Raw genomic sequence first — 20,886 nt, forward strand, 5'->3', positions numbered from 1 at the left:
GGTTGTACTTTTCTACTTTAAATCCTCACTTAAGACTAATTACTTGGTTATTTTGTTTCCTCAATGAAAAAAGTAATGGAGGATTTTTCTAGAAGTTCAGTAAGGCAGGAAAGGCCATAGATGGCAGCTTGCACACAGACTTGTGTAGCCCTCAGTGATGTGATAAGGTTCCTCATACACCTGTGTGTTTAAGGAAACAATTTGAGGCGGGTGGCCTGGGACTGAGGTGTGTGGAACCTGCTCAGCAAGTATGCAGCGTAATGAAGAACCTGTAGAGCTAGTATGCGGCCAGGACATAGCACACTGGGGTGGGAGATCGCTCTCGTAGCTGTCAGTCTATGTACACCCTCTGCACTGGAATGATACCTACCTAGGAGGACCCCTGTATAGTCGTACATCAACCGGGACACCATGTCTCTTAGCATCACTTTGAAGAGGGTGACCAATCTCCCAGGAAAGCATGAACGACAAGTATCCCTGACCTTTAGAGGTAAGAACTTACTCTATGTATATGCTTTGTCCATACACCAACTTTTTATTGCTGTTGAGCAAAACAGAGATCAAGGAAGGGCCTCGGGACTTACCAGTTCTCTGTATAGCAATCAGTACAAGCAATGCGATCAAAGATTGGGTTGGCGGTCTACGTAGATCGACTGTTCCAAGTTTGTCTGTCAACTAGCAATTATAAACTTTAATGCCGCGTACACACGATCGGAATTCCGGCCAGAAAAAGACAGATGAGAGCTTTTCATTGGAAAATGTGAGTATGCTCCATCAGAATTTAGCTGTCCGAATTTCCACCAGCCAAAAATTGATAGCATGTTCTCAATTTTTCCAACGGAAAAACTTTCTATCGGTAATTCCGATCGTGTGTATGCAATTCCGACACGCCAAACGCATGCTCAGATTCAACTACGAGACAGAAGCTATTGGCTACTGGCTATTGAACTTCCTTTTTCTAGTCCCGTCGTACGTGTTGTACGTCACCGCGTTCTAAACGATCGGAATTTGATGTGACCGTGTGTAGGCAAGACAGCTTGAGCCGAATTCCATTGGGAAAACCATCAGAGCTTTTTCCGACAAGAATTCCGATCGTGTGTACGCGGCATAACAGTGAATTCTAATGTCGGCTTTAACATCGAATTTTATTGCCATTGGATTTCATGTACGCTTTAATGTCATCAAATTTTATTGTCCAGTTTAGAGTCAAATTTGTTTAGGTAATGATAGCCTAAAATACGCTGGAAGAATCGCATGTGTGATCAGAAGTTTATTTTTGGTCATTAAGATCAACAGATCATTGATCGAAATTGCCCTTTCAAGCTACGTATCGACTAATGAATTTCCTATACAAATGAAAAATCAACTGGGCACAGTTGGTCGCTGAATCTATAGTTTATTAATCTTCAAACATCAATCTTTTTTCGCTAATCATACGCTTTACTCTAGAGTTATCTACCCCCTCTGCAATCTGAAACACAGATTTTTTTTATGTTCCAGAGTGCCCCTTGCCTCTATTGTTGTCTTGCAGGGGGGTAGATAAAGGAGAGGAGAGATAGGGGGGTCCGAACCCACCCAACTAGAACATCTTGCCCAGTGCCATTGCTCAGCGTCTGCGCAGTCGTTTGATTATCATTTTGTCTAAAGGGAATGTTGGAAAATGTTCTTGATCAGCGGATTTTTTTGGGTTCCAGAGTGCCCCTTGTCTCTATTGTCATTGCAGGAGGGCAGATAAGGGGGGGGGGGGGGAGATAGGGGGGTCCAAACAGCAACCATACAGTCGTTTGAATATCTTTTGTCTAAAGGGAATGTTGGAAACTTTTTTTTGATCAGCAATTTTTTTTTATGTTCCAGGGTGCCCCTTGCCTCTATTGTGGTCTTGCAGGATGGTAGATAAGGGGAGGGGGGGGGGTATGGGGGTCCGAACAGCAACCGAGCAGTCTTTTTAATATCATTTGTCTAAAGGAAATGTTGGAAACTTTTTTTGATCAGCAAATTTTGTTATGTTCCAGAGTGCCCCTTGCCTCTATTGTTGTCTTGCAGGACGGTAGATAAGGGGGGGGGGAGTGGGGATAGGGGGGTCCGAACAGCAACCAATCAGTCGTTTGAATATAATTTGTCTAAAGAGAATGTTGGTCATTTTTTTTTGATCAGCAGCTGCAGCTAATAGGCTCCCGCTGTCAGAACATGGCCCATTTACACTTGCGTGGTTTGGCCACACCGCTGTTATAACTCAGTGTACCCGTGGGTTTGGTGCCAGGCTATCTGCGCTCTCTCCCATTGACTTACATTTATGTCCCGTGGTTTTGGTGCGCTTTCAGAAAGTGCACCAAAACGATGGGACAAAAAAGAGCTCTATGGGAAAGTGCGTCTAATCCACACCAAACCAGCGGGTACATTGCGCTGCACCTGCAGTGCGGACAAACCTTATCACATCAGTGTGAAAGGGGCCTACAGGGTTCAAATAACCATCTACAACCATCCTTAGAATTTAAGAGAGCTGAACCCCCAACCCCCCCACCAAAAAAAAATATCTATAGCCATATCGTGTAGGTAAGTATGGCATCTCCTCCACTCCCAAAACCTCCTGGCATATAAACTTCATTTATCCAGAGGAGGGCAGAACTGGTGGAGCACCATCAGAGGGCCAGCTGCCAGAGCAGGATAAGATAGCCGGCTCCTGATGAGGTCAGAAAGGAAGAATGACGTCATGGGACCTGGTGTGCGGCACAAAGCCATGGCTCACAGCCGGCCAACGCTGGATTTGCCGGGTGTGTGAGTAAATTTCCGAGGATAACCCAGCTTAAAAGGTAAGAGGGGATTAAAAAAATAAACACGGGGTGGGAAGAAGTTCTTCTTTAAACCGTCTGAATCTTTTGGCTAGATTCATATCTTTGCGTGTGCTGTAATATACCTTCATACATGTGTTGTGGCAACACACTACAATCAGGGCCATCTTTACTATTGATTGGACCCTGGGCAAATCTTTTCTTGGGGGGGGGGGGCCCCATGCAGTTTCGCTCTCCACCTTCTTTAAGATATACAATTAATTAGCAGTTAGACTCAAAATTTTACTGAATCAGATCAGGCAGCTATTGTGATTGGCTACCAGAGGTTAGTGTATCATTACCGCTCACTGACTGGTTGCTATAGGTTACAGCACTCACTAATTAGTTGCTAGAGGTTACAGCACATGATTTCTGCTTGTTGATTGGTTGCTAGAGATTACTGTGAATATGACCTCAGGGGGGCATGATATACATATCAATGCTGCCAGCTGCTGATATTTACATATGAATGCAGACGCTATTTAAATACGAATGCCGGTAATTTACATGTAAACACAGGGTCTGCAGGTGAGTCATCTGTACACAACAATAGGGCAGAGCTGGGCAGCATTAGTAGCAGCATTTCACACTGAGATATTGGGACACAGCACAGGACCAAACCCTCAAGGGATGAGGAAATTTAAACCAGGATAGTTGGCAAGTATGAGGTAGCTGCTTTGGGCCCCACAACAATGACAGGGCCCAGGGCAGCTGCCCCATTTGCCCTGCCTTAAAAACGGCCCTGACTACAATATAGTGTACAGTATATGTACATTGCGGTGCATTGTAATTTATTCTGATTGGTCCTCCAGTGCACTTGCACGGTATTATCCAATGCAGCTGCCCTTTAGTGGACAACAAAACTGATATGTGAATGTACATGCCTTGTGGTGCACTGCATTGCCAAAAAGATGTGCGGGTCTGTTTTTTATTGCAATGAAGTAAATGGGCTGTTTTAATGAAATGTGCGACACTGCATGAAAAAAACGCACTTAAATGCACAAAAGAGAGGCTTTTAAAGTGTATCTTAAGGTCAAAATTATTTTTCCATTTGGATAAAGTGATGAAGGGTAACATTCCTGTTTTGTTTTTATCCCCACTATTTGTACTGGTGGCCACAGGTGTCACAAGAGTGAAAATGAAGTAATTTGCTAAATTTCTGAATTGTCACCAGCACAGGAACTTAGGGAAAATCTTAAAATGGGGACACTTGCTCTGATCACAACTGTTTGAGAAGGAATTCCTCTAATTTTGAAGAGATTTTACTTTACTTCCTGTTGTGTCTACAGAAAGTCAGAGTGAAGGGAAATCTCTGTAATGTGACATAGATGACAAAAAAGAAGCCTTACGGGGGTTTTGATCCATACCTATTTGTCCAGCATGAAAGAAAACTTTTGTCTTTAGATTTATTTTTAAGTGATATTAGCAGCAAGTGTGTTTATCCTAGTGCAAGACAGGTTAAATAATATGTATCATCTTTGTTTCTGTAATGAGGATTTGCAGTGGGTAATGCACTCCTGTTTTTTCCATGATTTTTTTTTTTTTCTACTGATATATTGGGCTTTACTAAATTATTATTATTATTATTATGTTATCCTTTAATCAGTGGAGAATCAGTGCTTATGATTGCTCTGGCCTGTTCTGAGATTCCCAGGCTGTGGGTTTGACTGCTTTCCCCTGCCTTCTGCATGGTTCTAGAAAGTAGTGGGCTGGGACAAATCTACAGTTTGAATATTTATGTGGTCCCAGCCAATCCCTGTGGGAGGGTGCCCAGTAGGTGACTGGGAGGGAGCATAAATAGTTTGAGGCCTGGAGCAGAGGGGCTATTGTCCAAGAGGAGAAGATCCCGGTCTAAAGGGCTGCCCTTCTGGGCAGTCCAGTTGCGCACTTGTTCGAGGCTCCAGCTTCAGCAGCTGGGGGGCCTATTCTACTGAATTTTGCTGGACCTGATTGAGGGTTTTGTCTGGGGATCTGGTCTGAAGAGCCCACAGGAGACGTGTCTGGCTGATATTGGAGGGGGGCATCCAAATATACAAATATAAGGATATTTGTGAGTACAGACTGATGTGTGAGACCTCAATGACTCTGTGCTGCTAGTATCCCTCTGGCATCAGTGTCAGCCTGTGCTAAAAGGTGAACATTCCTTATGGTGTCCCTGAGAGGCTCATTCTATTATTCGCTGCTGTGAGGACTAAGCTAGGAAGCTTTGAGAAGGAGACAAGTGTCCTTAAAGCGGGGTTCCACCATAAAGATAAAGAACTTCCGCTCATCGGAACCCTCCCCCCCCCCTCCGGTGTCACAGTTGGCACCTTTCAGGGGGAGGGGCGGTGCAGATACCTGTCTAAGACAGGTATTTGCACCCACTTCCGGGCATAGACTCCCACGGGAGTCTATGCTGTTTCCTGTCCCGCCGCGCTGTCTGCTGGGACACACACGGGTCCCAGAGACAGCGCAGACTATTCCTAGTGCGCTGCGCAACTCGCGCATGCGCAGTAGGGAACCGGGTAGTAAAGCTGCAATGCTTCACTTCCTGATTCCCTCACCTAGAATGGTGGCGGCATCAGCCGAGAGCCAATCGATCGATCGGTCTCGGCTGCCAACATCGCTGGACCCCAGGACAGGTGAGTGTCCATTTATTAAAAGTCAGCAGCTGTAGTATTTATACCTGCTTGTTTTTAATATTTTTTTTTTTTAGGTGGAATCCCTCTTTAAGTTGCTACTTAATGTTGCTAGAGTATCCCACAGTTACCCTGCACCCATCCAAGTTCAAGTTTAAAAGAGCATCAGAAAATGGATACCCTTTGACCAGTGGTCTCCAAACTGTGGCCCGGGGGCTGGATGTGGCTCTTTGCTTGCCTTTATCCGACCCTTGGGGCATTATTCCACCCACTGATATGAGACACTATTCTACCAGCTAACACCAACAATAGGGCACCATTTCTCCCATTGACACCAAAAATGGGACACCATTCCTTCCAGTGATACCAACGATGGGGCACTATTCCTTCCAGTGATACCAACGATGGGGCACTATTCCTTCCAGTGATACCAACGATGGGGCACTATTCCTTCCAGTGATACCAATGATGGGGCACTATTCTTTCCAGTGATACCAATGATGGGACACTATTCCTTCCAGTGATACCAACAATAGGGCACTTCTCATCCCCTCTAATACCAAATGTGGCTATGTTTACTCCCTCTGATGCTAAGAAAATTTACACTCCTGCTGGCCGCACTGCGTGATTCCAGTGATACCAACAATAGGGCACTATTTCTCCCACTGACACCAACAATGGGACACCATTCCTTCCAGTGATACCAACAATGGGACACCATTCCTTCCAGTGATACCAACAATGGGGCACCATTCCTTCCAATGATACCAACAATGGGGCACCATTTCTCCCACTGACACCAACAATGGGACACTATTCCTTTCAGTGATACCAACAATAGGGCACTTCTCATCCCCTCTAATACCAAATGTGGCTATGTTTACTCCCTCTGATGCTAAGAAAATTTACACTCCTGCTGGCCGCACTGCGGCCCCCTTAAAGAGGTTGTAAACCTCAGAAAAAAAAAATCTAAAAAAAATATATCCTGCAAGACAAAGACATAATGAGCTAGTACCCATAGCATACTAGCGCATTATGAAATATTTACCTTGGGATGAAGCTGTTGCAGCGGCACCCGCACACCACTGACACGGCCGACATCTTTCCCAGAGTTTCTTCCAGGTTCACAGGCTCCAGCACTGTTACCAGCCAGAGCGCCGATAATGTCACTCCTGCGCATGCACGCAGGAGCCGCCGTTCATGGCACGGGGCTTGGAAGGAACGGCACCTATAGATGTTCCTTCAGAGCACATGTGCCAGTGATATCACTGGCTACATGCAATGTAAGTATCTCCTAAACTGTACAGGGTTAGGAGATATTTACACTCCCTATAGGTAAGCTTTATTACTGTATAGGCTTACCTATAGGTAAATGTCTGCAGAGGAAGTTTACTGAAATTTGAAGGACAATAAACTGGCCCTTTGTTTAGAAGATTTGGAGACCCCTGCCCTAGACTAATTATTGAGCCAGAGACTGGCTGCAGATACACTAGCTTGGGAAAGAACCTTTGGGACCACTCAGTGGGCCCTTTCAGGAGTGAGCGCTTCATTTATTTCAAGCTACAATAAAACCTTGGTTTGAGAGCGTTTTTTAAGACGGGCAACATTTTTAAATAAATTGTGAATTGATACACAAGCGATGTCTTGATATACAAGTAGTGTCATGTCACAACTGAGTATAAAAGAGAAGAGAGGCGCCTCTAAGTGTAGCAATATGGTTACATTTAATGAAGGTACAACATTTAGCAACTCACATGGTTGATTAAAACAGGCACATCTCAGTATGCAGGCATCCGGGGTAAAATTGCCCACATAGACCGTCCTCCGCACTGCCATCAACGTCATCCCTTCCACTCTGCGCTCCATGAATGGATCAAGCCTCACTTTCAGATCGCTCTACTGCAGGGTAGTCTTCCTGGTCACGATTGCAGACTGACAGTGGTGAGAGCCGGCGGTGTGGAGGATGGTCTATGTGGACAGCTTTACCCCGGATGCCTGCATACTTAGATGTACCTCTTTTAATAATCAACCATGTGAGCTGCTAAATGTTATACCTTCATTAAATGTAACCATATTGCTACACTTAGAGGCGCCTCTCTTCTCTTTTATACTCTGGAGCTCCTGCTAGATTTTTTTATTTTTTTTTTAATCCCCTTGTGGAGGCTTCCATTTGTAAATGGACATTTTATGGTTACACAACCTGGTCACATTGCTATAATCTTTTTACATGGACTATAAACTGAAGGACCTATGAATAAATGGTTGTGGAACGAATCATTTGAATTTCCATTATTTCTTATGGGGAAATTTGCTTTGATATACAAGTGCTTTGGATTACAAGCATGTTTCTGGAACAAATTATCCTCGCAATCCAAGGTTTTACTGTATTTATATTTCATTACTTTTCAAATATACTGTGGAAATGTTGCACAAATATAGCCGGGGCAAACTTGGAATAAAACTTTAGCCAAAACCTTTTTTTTTTTTTTTTTAAGGAAACAGCGGGGAAGGGTCCAAATCTCGAGTTAGTTTTATTCTGTCTGTTTTCCCACCCTGGTGACACCGGTTATCTTATTTTCTTGTTGTGGTGTCACTGGTACAGAAAGTGGGTGAACAGGCAGCGATTAACAAGAAAAATCCAGAGCTCCACCAATAAACGTCACGGTTTAATGACATCCAACCTATAAAGTTTAATGGCTTATTCTTGTTTGGAGCTAAAATACGGAATCACTGCTATCCATACACTTCAATCTGTGGCACCAAGGGTTATATGCTGGATGGATTTGTTTTTTATCACGTAACAACAATGAGTTTTTGAAACAAGTGAATCAATCCAAATGTTTGATGAAGCGATCGTTTCAATATTCCGATAAAATACTCAAATGGCCAATGTGGTTCACCGCCATTTTATTCAAATAATAAGCTGGTCGATGTGTTCAGCATTATAGGGCATATTGATGCAAATATAATCGTATCAAGCCCAGCCTTTAAAGCTATTATATATGGGGACTACTGCATTGTATGCACCTTTTGTTTGTACTGTATGTTTTATTTTTCAAAGGAATAGGTTAAAGTTTTTTTTTTTGCCCATACTTCTCTTGTGGGTCACAGGAGTGCACTTGTGCTTCCATTAAGACCCTGAATCAATCGACAGCTGGCTAAAGTCTGCTGTCAGCTGACGTTAGAGACTTTCCAGGCTCTGGAAAGATCCCGACAATAATAATGGAATCCACCCAGATGCCCAATTGGCAGCTGTCTCAACCTCTCAGTGCCCTGCTGAGAGTCATTGCTCCCACCCAGCGCTTTAGTGAGTGCTGGAGGGGCAGAGCAGTCACTCATCTTTGTTTCCAGAATACAGAGAACTGAGCTATCAGCAATCATGTGATCCCAGCATGGGACAGCTGTAGCATGGAGGTGAGAATGTATGTTTTTTTTTTTTTGCATTGCCATTTTTTTTTTTTTTTTTTATAAATCTTTTCCATTTTCATTACATACACATTTTAAGCAATGACATAATTTGGTCTCTGTGCTTATCTATGCAATGCAGGCAGATCATGGCTGGTGGGAGGGCCTGTACATGGCTTCTTAAAAACAACAGACCACCCTAGGTAATGCCCCCATATGATTCTGAGCCTCCATGATTGAAAGCAGTGGTGTATTTTGATGTTGTGCTGCCCTAGGCAAGACTAAATTTGAGGGTCCCGCCATCTAAATTGTCCCACCCCTTCCTTCTCAAGTGGCTATTTGGGGTCTCTGGTGGCTATTTGGGGTCTCTGGAGAGAGAGAGGGAGAGGTGTGAGAGAGAGAGAGAGAGATGGGGTAAGAGCGAGAGAGATGGGGTAAGAGCGAGAGAGATGGGGTAAGAGCGAGAGAGAGGGGGTAAGAGCGAGAGAGAGGGGGTAAGAGCGAGAGCGAGAGAGAGGGGGTAAGAGCGAGAGCGAGAGAGAGGGGGTAAGAGCGAGAGAGAGGGGGTAAGAGCGAGAGAGCGAGAGAGAGGGGGTAAGAGCGAGAGAGCGAGAGAGAGGGGGTAAGAGCGAGAGAGCGAGAGAGGGGGGGTAAGAGCGAGAGAGCGAGAGAGGGGGGGTAAGAGCGAGAGAGAGAGAGAGAGAGAGAGGGGGGGGTAAGAGCGAGAGAGAGAGAGAGAGAGAGGGGGTAAGAGCGAGAGCGAGAGAGAGAGAGAGAGGGGGCGAGAGAGAGAGAGAGAGAGAGAGAGGGGGTGAGAGAGAGAGAGAGGGGGCGAGAGAGAGAGAGAGAGAGAGAGAGAGAGGGGGTGAGAGAGAGAGAGAGGGGGTGAGAGAGAGGGGGGGGTGAGAGAGAGAGGGGGGGGGTGAGAGAGAGAGGGGGGGGGTGAGAGAGAGGGGGGGGGTGAGAGAGAGGGGGGGTGAGAGAGAGAGAGAGGGGGGGGGGGGTGAGAGAGAGAGAGGGGGGGGATGAGAGAGAGAGGGGCAGGAGAGAGAGAGAGAGAGAGGGGGGGAAGAGAGATTGACAGTGGGGGGAGAGAGAGGGAGGAGAGAGGGAGTAGAGAGAGAGAGAGGGGGGAGATGGGGAGGAGAGAGAGAGAGAAGGGGAGAGGGGGGAAGAGAGAGAGGGGGAGAGAGTGGGATATAGAGAAGGGGGAGAGAGATGGAGAGAAGGGGGAGAGAGATGGAGAGGGGGTAGGAGAAAGAGAGAGGGTGGTTGACGGAGTGGGGAGGAGATTGAGAGGGGGGAGAGATAGGGATAAGAGAGAGAGAGAGAAAGAGAGAGGGGAGGAAGCTGCAGTGGCTGGGAGGGGGAAGTTTGTGAGACATATATTGTCAAAACTATTGTGACACCTGCCTTTATATACACATGAACTTTAATGGCACCCCAGTCTTAGTCCGTAGGATTCAATATTGAGTTGGCCCACTCTTTGCAGCTATAACAGCGTCATCTGTTCTAGGAAGGCCGTCCACAAGGTTTAGGAGTGTGTCTATGGGAATGTCTGACCATTCTTCCAGAAGCATATTTGTAAGGTCAGGCACTAATGTGGAGGAGAAGGAATGGCTCTCAGTCTCCACTCTAATTTATGCCAAAGGTGTTCTATCGGGTTGAGGTCAGGACTCTATGCCAGCCAGTCAAGTTCCTCCACCCCAAACTCGCTCGTCCATGTCTTTATGGACCTTGCTTTGTGCACTGGTGTGCAGTCATGTTGGAACAGGAAGGGGCCTTCCCCAAACTGTTCCCACAAAGTTCGGAGCATGAAATTGTCCAAAATGTCTTGGTATGCTGACGCCTTAAGAGTTCCCTTCACTGGAACTAAGAAGCCAAGCCCAACCCCTGAAAAACAACCCCACACCATAATCCCTCCTCCACCACCAAATGATTTGGACCAGTGCAAAAAACAAGGTCCATAAAGACATGAATGAGCGAGTTTGGGGTGGAGGAACTTGACTGCCTGCACAGAGTCCTGACCTCAACCCGACAGAACATCTTTAGGATGAATTAAAGCGGAGACTGGGAGCCAGAACTTCTCATCCAACACCAGTGCCTCACAAATGCACTTCTGGAAGAATGGTCAAACATTCCCATAGACACACTCCTAAACCTTGTGAATAGCCTTCCCAGAAGAGTTGAAGCTGTTATAGCTGCAAAGGGTGGGCCAACGCAGTAATGAACCTTACGGACTAAGATTGGGATGCCATTAAAGTTCATGTGCGTGTAAAGCCAGGTGTCTCAATACTTTTGGTAATAGTGTACTTTCTAATCTATGTACTTAAACTAGCAGCATGTGGATTAAAAATCAATGTTGATTGGAAGAATGAATTTTCATGTTAAAACCCCACAGGGGTTCTAACCCTTACTTTATATAAAACTAGAATTTTTTTTTTTTGCCTGACAAATGCTTTAATTAGGGCTTAGTAATGTTTCCACTTATAGGGGAACTCTCATTAACTGGGATTGTGAGTTGTAAAGACATTGTAAACTTTCAAAAGTTTTTGTTGTAGGTATTTGTGTAGTTCTATTGCCTGTGTTGTTTGTTTGCCTCACCTTGTAAGGATGGGCTCACATGTTGTGACTGCAGTTTGTAGTGTCATGGCTGATTGATTCCCCTTTGTCCATTTATTCATCCATCTAGCTTGTCCCTAATCGCTCAAGGGACAGGCAACTTCTTGTTTTGGGTCACATCCATGCATCGCCATTTCCTCTGTTCCATCTCAAATGTGGGAGTGCCAATGTGATAAAAGAACCTCTGTGTTACAGCTCTGACTGCTTGGCCTGTGTCAGATCTAATTATTATTTAGCTCTCACTTGCACCAGCACTAGAGAGACCCAGGGATTGTGGGATATGTAGTTTCTTCACAGAAAGTGTCAGTTCTTAGACTACAGACAGAGATCATGCATTAACCTGTGGAGTGCCATGCCGCATGCTACGTGTTTGAACATTAACCGCTTGCAGACCAGCCGCCATCATTTTACTGTAGCTATAAGTCAGCTCATGGGATCAGGATAGCACAGTGGGGGTGCCGATGCATGTGGCTGACGGTCGCGATGACCGCCGGCCACGAGCGATCTCGAGCAGGAGAGACAGAACAGGGGACGAATGTGTGTAAACACACACTTCCCTGTTCTGTTATGAGAGGAGTGACAGATCGTGTGTTCCTATAAGCTAGGAACCACGATCTGTCACTTCCTGTAGTTAGTCCCTCCCCCTTCAGTTAGAAACACACACTAGGGAACACAGTTAACCCATTCACTGCCAGTGACATTTATACAATAATCAGTGCATTTTTATAGCACTGGTCGCTGTATAAATGACAACCGTCCCAAAAATGTGTCAAAAATTGTCCGATATGTCCGCCATAATGTCGCAGTCCCGATAAAATTCGCAGATCGCCACCATTACTAGTAAAAAAAATAACAATAAAAATGCTATAAATCTATCCCCTATTTTGTTTTACCAAAAATATGTAGAAGAATACATATCGGCCTAAACTGAGGACATTTTTTTTTTAAATGGGGATATTTATTATAGCAAAAAGTACAAAATAGTGTGTTTTATTTCAAAGCTGTCGCTCTTTTTTTTGTTTATAGTGCAAAAAATAAAAAACGGCAGAGGAGATCAAATACCACCAAAAGAAAGCTCTATTTGTGTGAAAAAAGGACGTCAATTTTGTTTTGGTGCAACATCGCACGACCGCGCAATTGTCAGTTAAAGCGACGCTAAAAATGGCCTGGTCATTCAGCAGCCAATTCTTCCGGGGCTGAAGTGGTTAATAGAACTTTTGACACTAGAATGTGAAGATTTACTCCGCTATAGTCTGTGTGCATACAGAGCAACAACAGACACCATGAAATGACATGATCAATGCACATCTTATGCCATAGCTCCCAAATGTCCCTGATTTGGAGCAATGTCCCTCTGTCCCTCATTCGTCCCTCATTTTGGTCTGATCTATACAGTTGTATATAAAATTATAAAATGCACTTTTTATCTATCAGAAAGTGTTTTTTCAGTACTAAATCTTTTATCTGATTTCTAAATTTCTGCATTTGTAAATTCCAGAAGCCAAAATAAAGGATTAGTAGTGGTAAAAAAAAAAGCAATTCTCCTTTAAGGGGGCGTGGCCAGGGGTGTGTCCTATGCCCGCATACTTTTGCTGATAGGTGTCCCTCATTCCTATCTCAAAAAGTTGGGAGGTATGTCTTATGCAGGTGAAAAACACAAGGGGCAGTTAGGAAGCTTTATATAATGACTTTAACGCTCAACTGTTAATTCTAGTCCTACTTAGGGGATTTGCAGAGCAGCACAACGCATGGTGTCTTGTGCGTCACACTGTGTTGAAATAAAACGTAAACAGCAACTACTATTTTTTTTTCTTGCCTATTCATTTTGAATGAGCACCAATGCCCAAAAACACTGGTTTTGGCAGTTCAAGTAATGCAGTGCCGTATCGCAAAAAATGGCCTGGTCATGAAGGGGGTGGGGGGTAAACTGTACTTAACTGAAGGGGTTAAGGTACTTCCCCCCCCCCCCCCCAACCCCCACAACTACCCTGTTTCCCCCGAAAATAAGACCTAGCGTGATTGTCAGTGATGGCTGCAATATAAGCCCTACCCCCCAAATAAGCCCTAGTTAAAGTCCTTGTAGGTATTATTTTCAGGGCAGGGCTTATTTTCGGGGAAGCAGGGTAGGGCTTATTTGGGGGGTAGGGCTTATATTGCAGCCATCACCGACAATCATGCTAGGTCTTATTTTCGGGGAAACAGGTTATGCATGTAGCTCCGCTTTGAAAAAAAAAAAAAAATGTATACAGGATAGTGTTTGTTTAGAATGTTTTCTTGCTTATAAAATAAAAATCACAGGCATCCCATTTACAAAAACAATGTTCTTATTTTTAATATACAATCCCTATTTATTAGGGAATGGTGTATCGTTTAGACATTAACGAGCAGGGTTTCTACTCATTAAGCTTCCTCTAAATGTGTAACCTTTGCTCGGATGCTAATGGTTGATTAATAAATGGACTGCTGCTACATCTCAATTAGGAAGGATTTGAATTGGGCTTAATGAAAATTGCTCTGATTTGAGGATCAAAGGATTTCTCAGTAAGTCTGTAAAGTCTGGTAATTAATTAGAATTTTGTCCTTGATGTTCTGCATCGTTTACATGCAAACACTGGGAGCATTGCTGCAATGGGAAAGGACATCTTTAAAGGAGACCTGTGCTGAGAGATACATCTAGGTCCAGATATATTTGGACACAGGCACCATTTTCATACTTTTGGCTCTGTATGCCACCAAAGTAAACTTAAAACGAAACAATCCAAATGAATTTGAAGTGCAGACTTTCAGCTTTAATTCGAGGGGTTGAACATAAATATCACGTACAGATTTTAGGAACTGCAACCATTTTTATACACAGTCCCCCCATTTTCAGAGGCTCAAAAGTAATTGGACAAATATAATCATAAATAAAATGTAAATTTTTAATATTTTGTTGAGACTCCTTTTACTGGTAATGACTGCCTGAAGTCTGGAACCCATGGACATTACCGAAGACTGGGTTTCCTCCTTTCTGATGCTTAGCCAGGCTCTAACTACATCTGTCTTCAGTTGTTCTTTGTTTGTGGGTCTTTCTGCCTTTAGTTTTAAAGATCTAAAGGGACGGGGTATCTGGCGCTACCTAATATTGGAAATTTAAAAAATAATAATAAAAAAGGGGATGTGGTAAACCCTTGTATCACCAACAATCCTAGTGTCGCATCAATTTCATAGATATGACCTTTCTTTGCCAAATATAACTATTTAAGATGCCTTATCTCTACACTGTGAAGATTCAAAAAGAAACAGAGTTCAAATATTTCCAAAAAGTGCTTAGTGCAAAATCTCTGTGCAAATTGATAGTGTAATACTCTATGCGAAGCTTGAAGTCGCATAGGTACTATTACGTGTTGAATTACCCAACAACTAATAAACCCCATACGTTACACTCATCAGATTATAAAGTGCAAGTGCATAAAGTGCATTATAAAGTGAAGTAGATCAAGTTATAAAGTGCAAATATCTGTAAACATATACTCCAAATGACATAATAGTGCAAAAACACCAAAAAAAGGGGGAGAGAAAAGCAAAACAACCCTATATAGGTATATGTATGTGGGATATATATCAAAATTACTAGATACCATAGACAGGAGAAAGTATATCACAGGATATATGTATATATCACAGAACTTGAGTCTATATAAAAAGTCTATATGACAATAAAAAATAACTCAAACCAATCAAAAAAAATCAAAAAAAGTATATATAAAAAAATATATATTATATACATACAGCCAAATCCACCATCAAAAAATAAAACAGAAAAAAGCAAAAAGGAAAAAAAGGCGAAAAAAAGGAAAAAACAAACAAAAATCTTCAATGTCCACAGTTGAAAAAATGCTCTACAGTTGAAAAAATCCTCTATTGTGCAAATCCAGCAAAAACTGTAAATATTCGTAAGGTGATTTTAGTGCTTGCTATGCATCCTTCAAGTGACTTGCGTGCTCCCCCACAAGGTTCCCCACTCACCAGAAGAATACACCCCTACAGGGGTACTGTGCCTTTAAATCAGCCTTATGCAGTTCCAGCTCTCTGGCCCATATACGTTGTTGTCCTTCGTATCCAAAAAAAGGTTCCGTTTATCCCTTTTTCAGAGAATAAATCACTGACAGCAAATACGATTTCAGAGTTTTTGTTTTCCTTTTCCTGCAATATTCATCTTTCTGCCTTTTAGTTTTGCCTTCAGCAAGTGAAATGAATGCTCAATTGGGTTGAGATCAGGTGATTGACTCAGCCATTGCAGAACATTCCACTTATTTTCCTTCAAAAGCTCCTAGGTTGCGTTTGCAGTGCGTTTTAGGTCATTGTCCATTTGTCCTGTGAAGCGCCGTTCAATCAACTTTGCTGCATTTGACTGAATCTGGGCTGACAGTATATCTCTAAACACTGCAGAATTCATCCGGCTGCTTCTGTCTTCTGTCATATGATCAATAAACGCCAATGATCCAGTGCCACTGGAAGCCATGCATGCCCATGCCATCACACTACCTCCACCATGTGACCCCAGATGACATTGTGTGCTTTGGATCATGAGCTGTTCCAAGCCTTCTCCACACACTTTTTTTCTTTCCATCATTCTGATACAGATTAATCTTGGGTTTCATCCATCCAAAGAATGCTTTTCCAGAACTGGTCTGGCTTTTTTAGATATTTATTGGCAAAGTCTAATCTGGCTTTTCTATTCTTCAGACTTTTGAATGGTTTGCACCTTGTGGTGAACCCTCTGTATTTGCTCTCGTGAAGTCTTCTCCTGATTTTAGACTTTGACAATGATATGCCCATCTCCTGGAGAGTGTCTGGATGTTGTAAATGGGTTTTTCTTTACCATAGAGAGGATCCTGCGATCATTCACCACTGTTGTCTTTCATGGATGTCCAGGCCTTTTTATGTTGTTGAGCTCACCAGTGCGTTCTTCTTTCCTCAGAATGTACCAAACATTTGATTTGGCCACTCCTAATGTTGCTGCTATCTCTCTGATGGATTTGTTTCATTTTTGAAGCCTTACAATGGCCTGTTTCATTTGGATGGGCAGCTTCTTTGAACGTATGATGTAGGTTCACAGCAATAGATTCCAAATGTAAATACCACACTTAGATTCGCTCCCAGACCTTTTACCTGCTTAATTGACAAAGAAATGACAAACGAGAAGCCCATACCTGGCCATGAAACAGCTTTTGATTCAATTGTCCAATTACTTTTGGCCCCTTGAAAAAGGGGGAAGGCTAATCTTAAGAGCTGTAATTCCTAAACCCTTCCTCGGATTTGGATGTACATACCCTCCAAATTAAACCTGAGAGTGTGCACGTTCAGCCCATATGCATTATAACTATAGCTTGAATATGTTTTGGTAAATACCTAAAAAAAAAAAATAAAAAGCCTGTGTCCAAATATATATGGACCTATATAGAGGCTGAGCTCTTTGGAAATGCTGTCATGCTGGTCCGGTAGCTTCAATAATTTCCCAGGCAGTGATCAGGGAGAATAATGCAGGCCAGGCATTTCTGTCTGACTTCACTGTCTGCATTCTTGTTCTGCATTTGTGGAAGAGAAAGCATTGAAGCCTGAGACCTATATTGCCTAGGCCCTACGGTTTCCAACTCGCCCCTAAAAAAAAATCAACAAATAAAATAGAAAGGTTCTGTGGATGATTAAGGTGGTAATAACTCACTTGGTGCCTTATCTGTGTAGCAGAATCTCTAACCTCTTCCAGTCTAATGAGAACATTTGAGGCCACAGATCACTGACATGCTTCAATATGTAGTGGGTTATGAGGCATAGTGGGTGCAAAGGTCGTAAAAGTCATTGTGCACCAGACACTTCTTGGATGCAAAAGAGGTTTTTATTTCTTTTAACCAGTGGCGGCTTGTGCATTGTGGGTGCACAGGCGCCGCCCCCTCCCCATAGGAATCCTTGTGTCTGGTGTCCTGAAAGGGGCCGGGCGCATGGATGGGGAGGGGGTGGTACATTTTGAAGCACCTGATTAGAGCCAGAGGCTCTAATAGGCTTCAAAATAGGGTGGGCTCAGGGCGAAGAGGGTGCGCCCTGATCTCAATTGTGTGAGGATAGCAAATACATTTTTGCTATTTTCACACTAACCTGCCTCCTGCCAATCAGGAGGCAGGGCGTCAGACCTGTTTGCTGATTGGCCAAAGCGCCAGGCCACCCTACTGGATGGCTGGCGCTTAGGAAGAGGAGCGGAGGAGACGCACACTGGAGCGGAGGTCACCGCCACTCTGATGCACTGTCTTGAAGAGGAGCTGCTGCCTGGCTTTAAGTGCTGGGTCTGTCAGAGCTGTGTACGTGGGGGGGTTGGGGGTGCTGCCAGAGCCATGAGCCCTGAGAGTGGGGGGATCGGTGGGCACAATTGGCTGCATTTGACGGGCACAAGTGGCTGCATTTGACGGGCACAAGTGGCTGCATTTGACGGGCACAAGTGGCTGCATTTGACGGGCACAAGTGGCTGCATTTGACGGGCACAAGTGGCTGCATTTGACGGGCACAAGTGGCTGCATTTGACGGGCCCAGTGGCTGCATATGGTGGGCCCAGTGGCTGCATATGGTGGGCACAATGGCAGTATTTGGTGGGCACCGTGGCTGCATATGATGGGCACAGTGGCTGTATTTGGTGGGCACAATGGCTGCACATGATAGGCACAGTGGCTGTATTTGATGGGCACAGTGGCTGTATTTGATGGGCACAGTGGCTGTATTTGATGGGCACAGTGGCTGTATTTGATGGGCACAGTGGCTGTATTTGATGGGCACAGTGGCTGTATTTGATGGGCACAGTGGCTGAATTTGATGGAACAGAGGCTGCAATTTATGGCACAGTGGCTACATTTGATGGGCAAAGTGGCTGAATTGATTTTTGTTTTTGTTTTTTTAAATAATTTTTCAGTTTGTTTGAGCACCAGCCACCACTGCTTTTAACAGTCCTTTTATATTTTGCAAGAGAAAGAGGGTTGGGGCCCGGACAGCCTTAAGCAGTTTCAACTTCAATAGGAGTCTGAGGCTTTAATAGGAGGACAGCCGTACAAGGAAAGGCCCCAGCAGGGTGCCACTTCTGTACATGCTGGTTTGCTGCCCCCTATGGATACAGTACATAACAGTTCCTAATTCAAATGTAATAGTTTTCTCAGCTTTACTACAACTTCTACTTGTATTTCTTCAGCTCCTTGAGCTCCTGGTCTCTCACTGGACTCTCTGATTCACTAACCCTGAATCACGTGAGCTCCTCAAGGCTTTTGCCATGGTATCTCCCTCAAGCTTTACCCACACTTCCCTGCTGGGTCCCTATCATGGCACTTTGGATACCTTCAAGCTGCACCCCTGCTGACCGACTCGGTCCCTGGCTTTGCACACAAGGCTGCTCTGCAAGCATCACCTCCTCTGGTTGGGTCCCTGACTTGATCACTGCCTGAGCCAACTCTACGCTGCCCTCTTACTCTGGATAGGCCCTCACACAGCCTGGCAGCCAGACTCCCCTGGGCTAGGCCTAATCTCTGGCCTAGCAGCCCAGGGAAAAACGACAGACTGCCATCTGGGTGGCACAGAACACACAGATTACCTGTCCTCTCCCGAATATGTAAGTTCTCCCAGCAGGCCAAAGGATTCAAGAAAACCCCTGCCCATTAGCTGAGATACCCCATATACCCATAACCTGACCTTGGGTTGCCCTCCTCATATCTAGTACTACCAAGTTCACGGCCACCTAGTGGTAGAAGAGAAAAGTGCAACAAGGCCAAACTTAAGGAGAAATCAATAGATCTCTATCAATCAACCAAGATGACTACTCTTGGCAAGTAATTCATTGATTATATATGTACATGAGGCAGTCATATTTGCTCATTAACCTCTTCACGACAGCAGTACACACATATGCAGCCTCTCGGCGGGTGGGCCTTAACGCCAAGCAGCATATATACGTACCAAAATGTAAGCAAAGCTGTACTTGCGATCGGGAGCTTTCCAATTATGTGACCACTGTGACAGCCTATCACGGTGGTCACATGATCAGAAGCCCTGCCTCCTGGTATCAGAGACCTCTTAAAGGGCCGGGAGGTGGTGGCATTAGGGAGTTTGCTTAGTGATGTTGAACAAGGGTTAAAGTAGAACTGAAGGCAAATGTTTTTCATTTTCTATAGAGTAAATTAATGTTATCCCATGTCAGATTTCTATAGCCATCCCATTTGAGAGATTTCCCTTGACTTTCTGTCCCAAAGCTACAACAGAAAGTGAAAGGATATCCCTCCAAAGTGAGGGAAATACCTGGTAGTCACCAGTGTCACCAGAACTAGTATCCCCTTTGGAAGATTTACCTTTTATTGCTGCTCTGATGACCACTTAACATTTGTGATTTTTTTTTTTTTTTTTATTTCACTCTAATGGTCCTCAGGATAAAGAGAGTGGGTGAATTGGGTACCAAGGGCAATAAAATCTGACAGGTGTTCTAATTGCTCTTCACAATTGCTAAAACCAACAAAGTTTTGCCTTCAGTTGTACTTGAATCCAGTGTCAAAAAACATGAAATCAGACCGAGACAGAAGTACAGTTAAATCACACTTGTTTAATAATAAAAGTAAAAAGAACAAACATAGTCAAAACATAGCCAAAGTTCAGTAACGGGAATGGATATTCAGCCAAGCCAGAAGTCAGGGATCAATGTAGTGGAACAGCAAGCAGAATCTGGAGCCAGAAGGGAAGCAAGTCTTTAAACAAGAATGCAGGAGATAGGCTTTGTGATGTTGACCAAGGCGAAGGCAGAGATCCTCTGGACTGGATGGCTTAAGTAGGCAGGACTGACGAGCAGGATATCATCAACAGCTGAGAAACTGGGGAGAGATAGGAGCTGGCAATAAAGCCAACAGCTGAGCGGCCAGCTCAGAGGAGGAAGGGCTGAGTCCAGCCCTGACATCCAGTCATTTTCAACCAGGGCTCAGTGGAATCCTGGGGTTGCTCCAGGGATAGCTAGGGGTTTCTTAAGCTGACTGACTTCCTATCCGATGGTATCTACAAAGCTCCAGGTCCAACGTCACTTGGCATAGCTAGCAACATGACTGCAAGGATGTCATTCTGGCCACCAATCTAAGAGGGGCATTCTTCACACCGACCATCACCAATGTAAAGGGGGCATTTTCCCAATGACCCTCGATAGACTAATCTTACCAAGTGTTCCCTGAGAATTAATTCAAAGGTTCTTCTGGAGTAAAAAGGCAGAGAAAGGATTCCCTAATCCTTAAATTACCTATACTCACAAGTTGATTGACACCCATTGCAGACAATAATAGCTGAAGCAGGAAACAACCGTAGTATATGGACACACTGCAACTTCTGTAGACATTCCCTGAATGGATGGTCCAGAATATTTATATACA

At 44.1% G+C, this 20,886-nt stretch overlaps 1 protein-coding gene across 1 annotated transcript in view; it reads left to right on the forward strand.

Annotated features, from left to right (window-relative positions):
• The first annotated feature begins 233 nt into the window (after positions 1–233).
• The window catches only part of LOC143935273 (fer-1-like protein 4), a 195,606-nt gene continuing 174,953 nt past the window's right edge, over positions 234–20,886 (forward strand). Inside the window, exon 1 of the mRNA XM_077459016.1 lies at positions 234–490. Coding sequence (XP_077315142.1) covers positions 412–490 — 79 coding nt within the window. The 5' untranslated portion in view covers positions 234–411. The remainder of the gene's footprint in view (positions 491–20,886) is intronic.

This window comes from Lithobates pipiens, unplaced genomic scaffold (assembly GCF_037356315.1).
Source record: "Lithobates pipiens isolate NorthernLeopardFrog02 unplaced genomic scaffold, aLitPip1_a1.2 Scaffold_28, whole genome shotgun sequence".
NCBI lineage: Eukaryota > Metazoa > Chordata > Amphibia > Anura > Ranidae > Lithobates > Lithobates pipiens.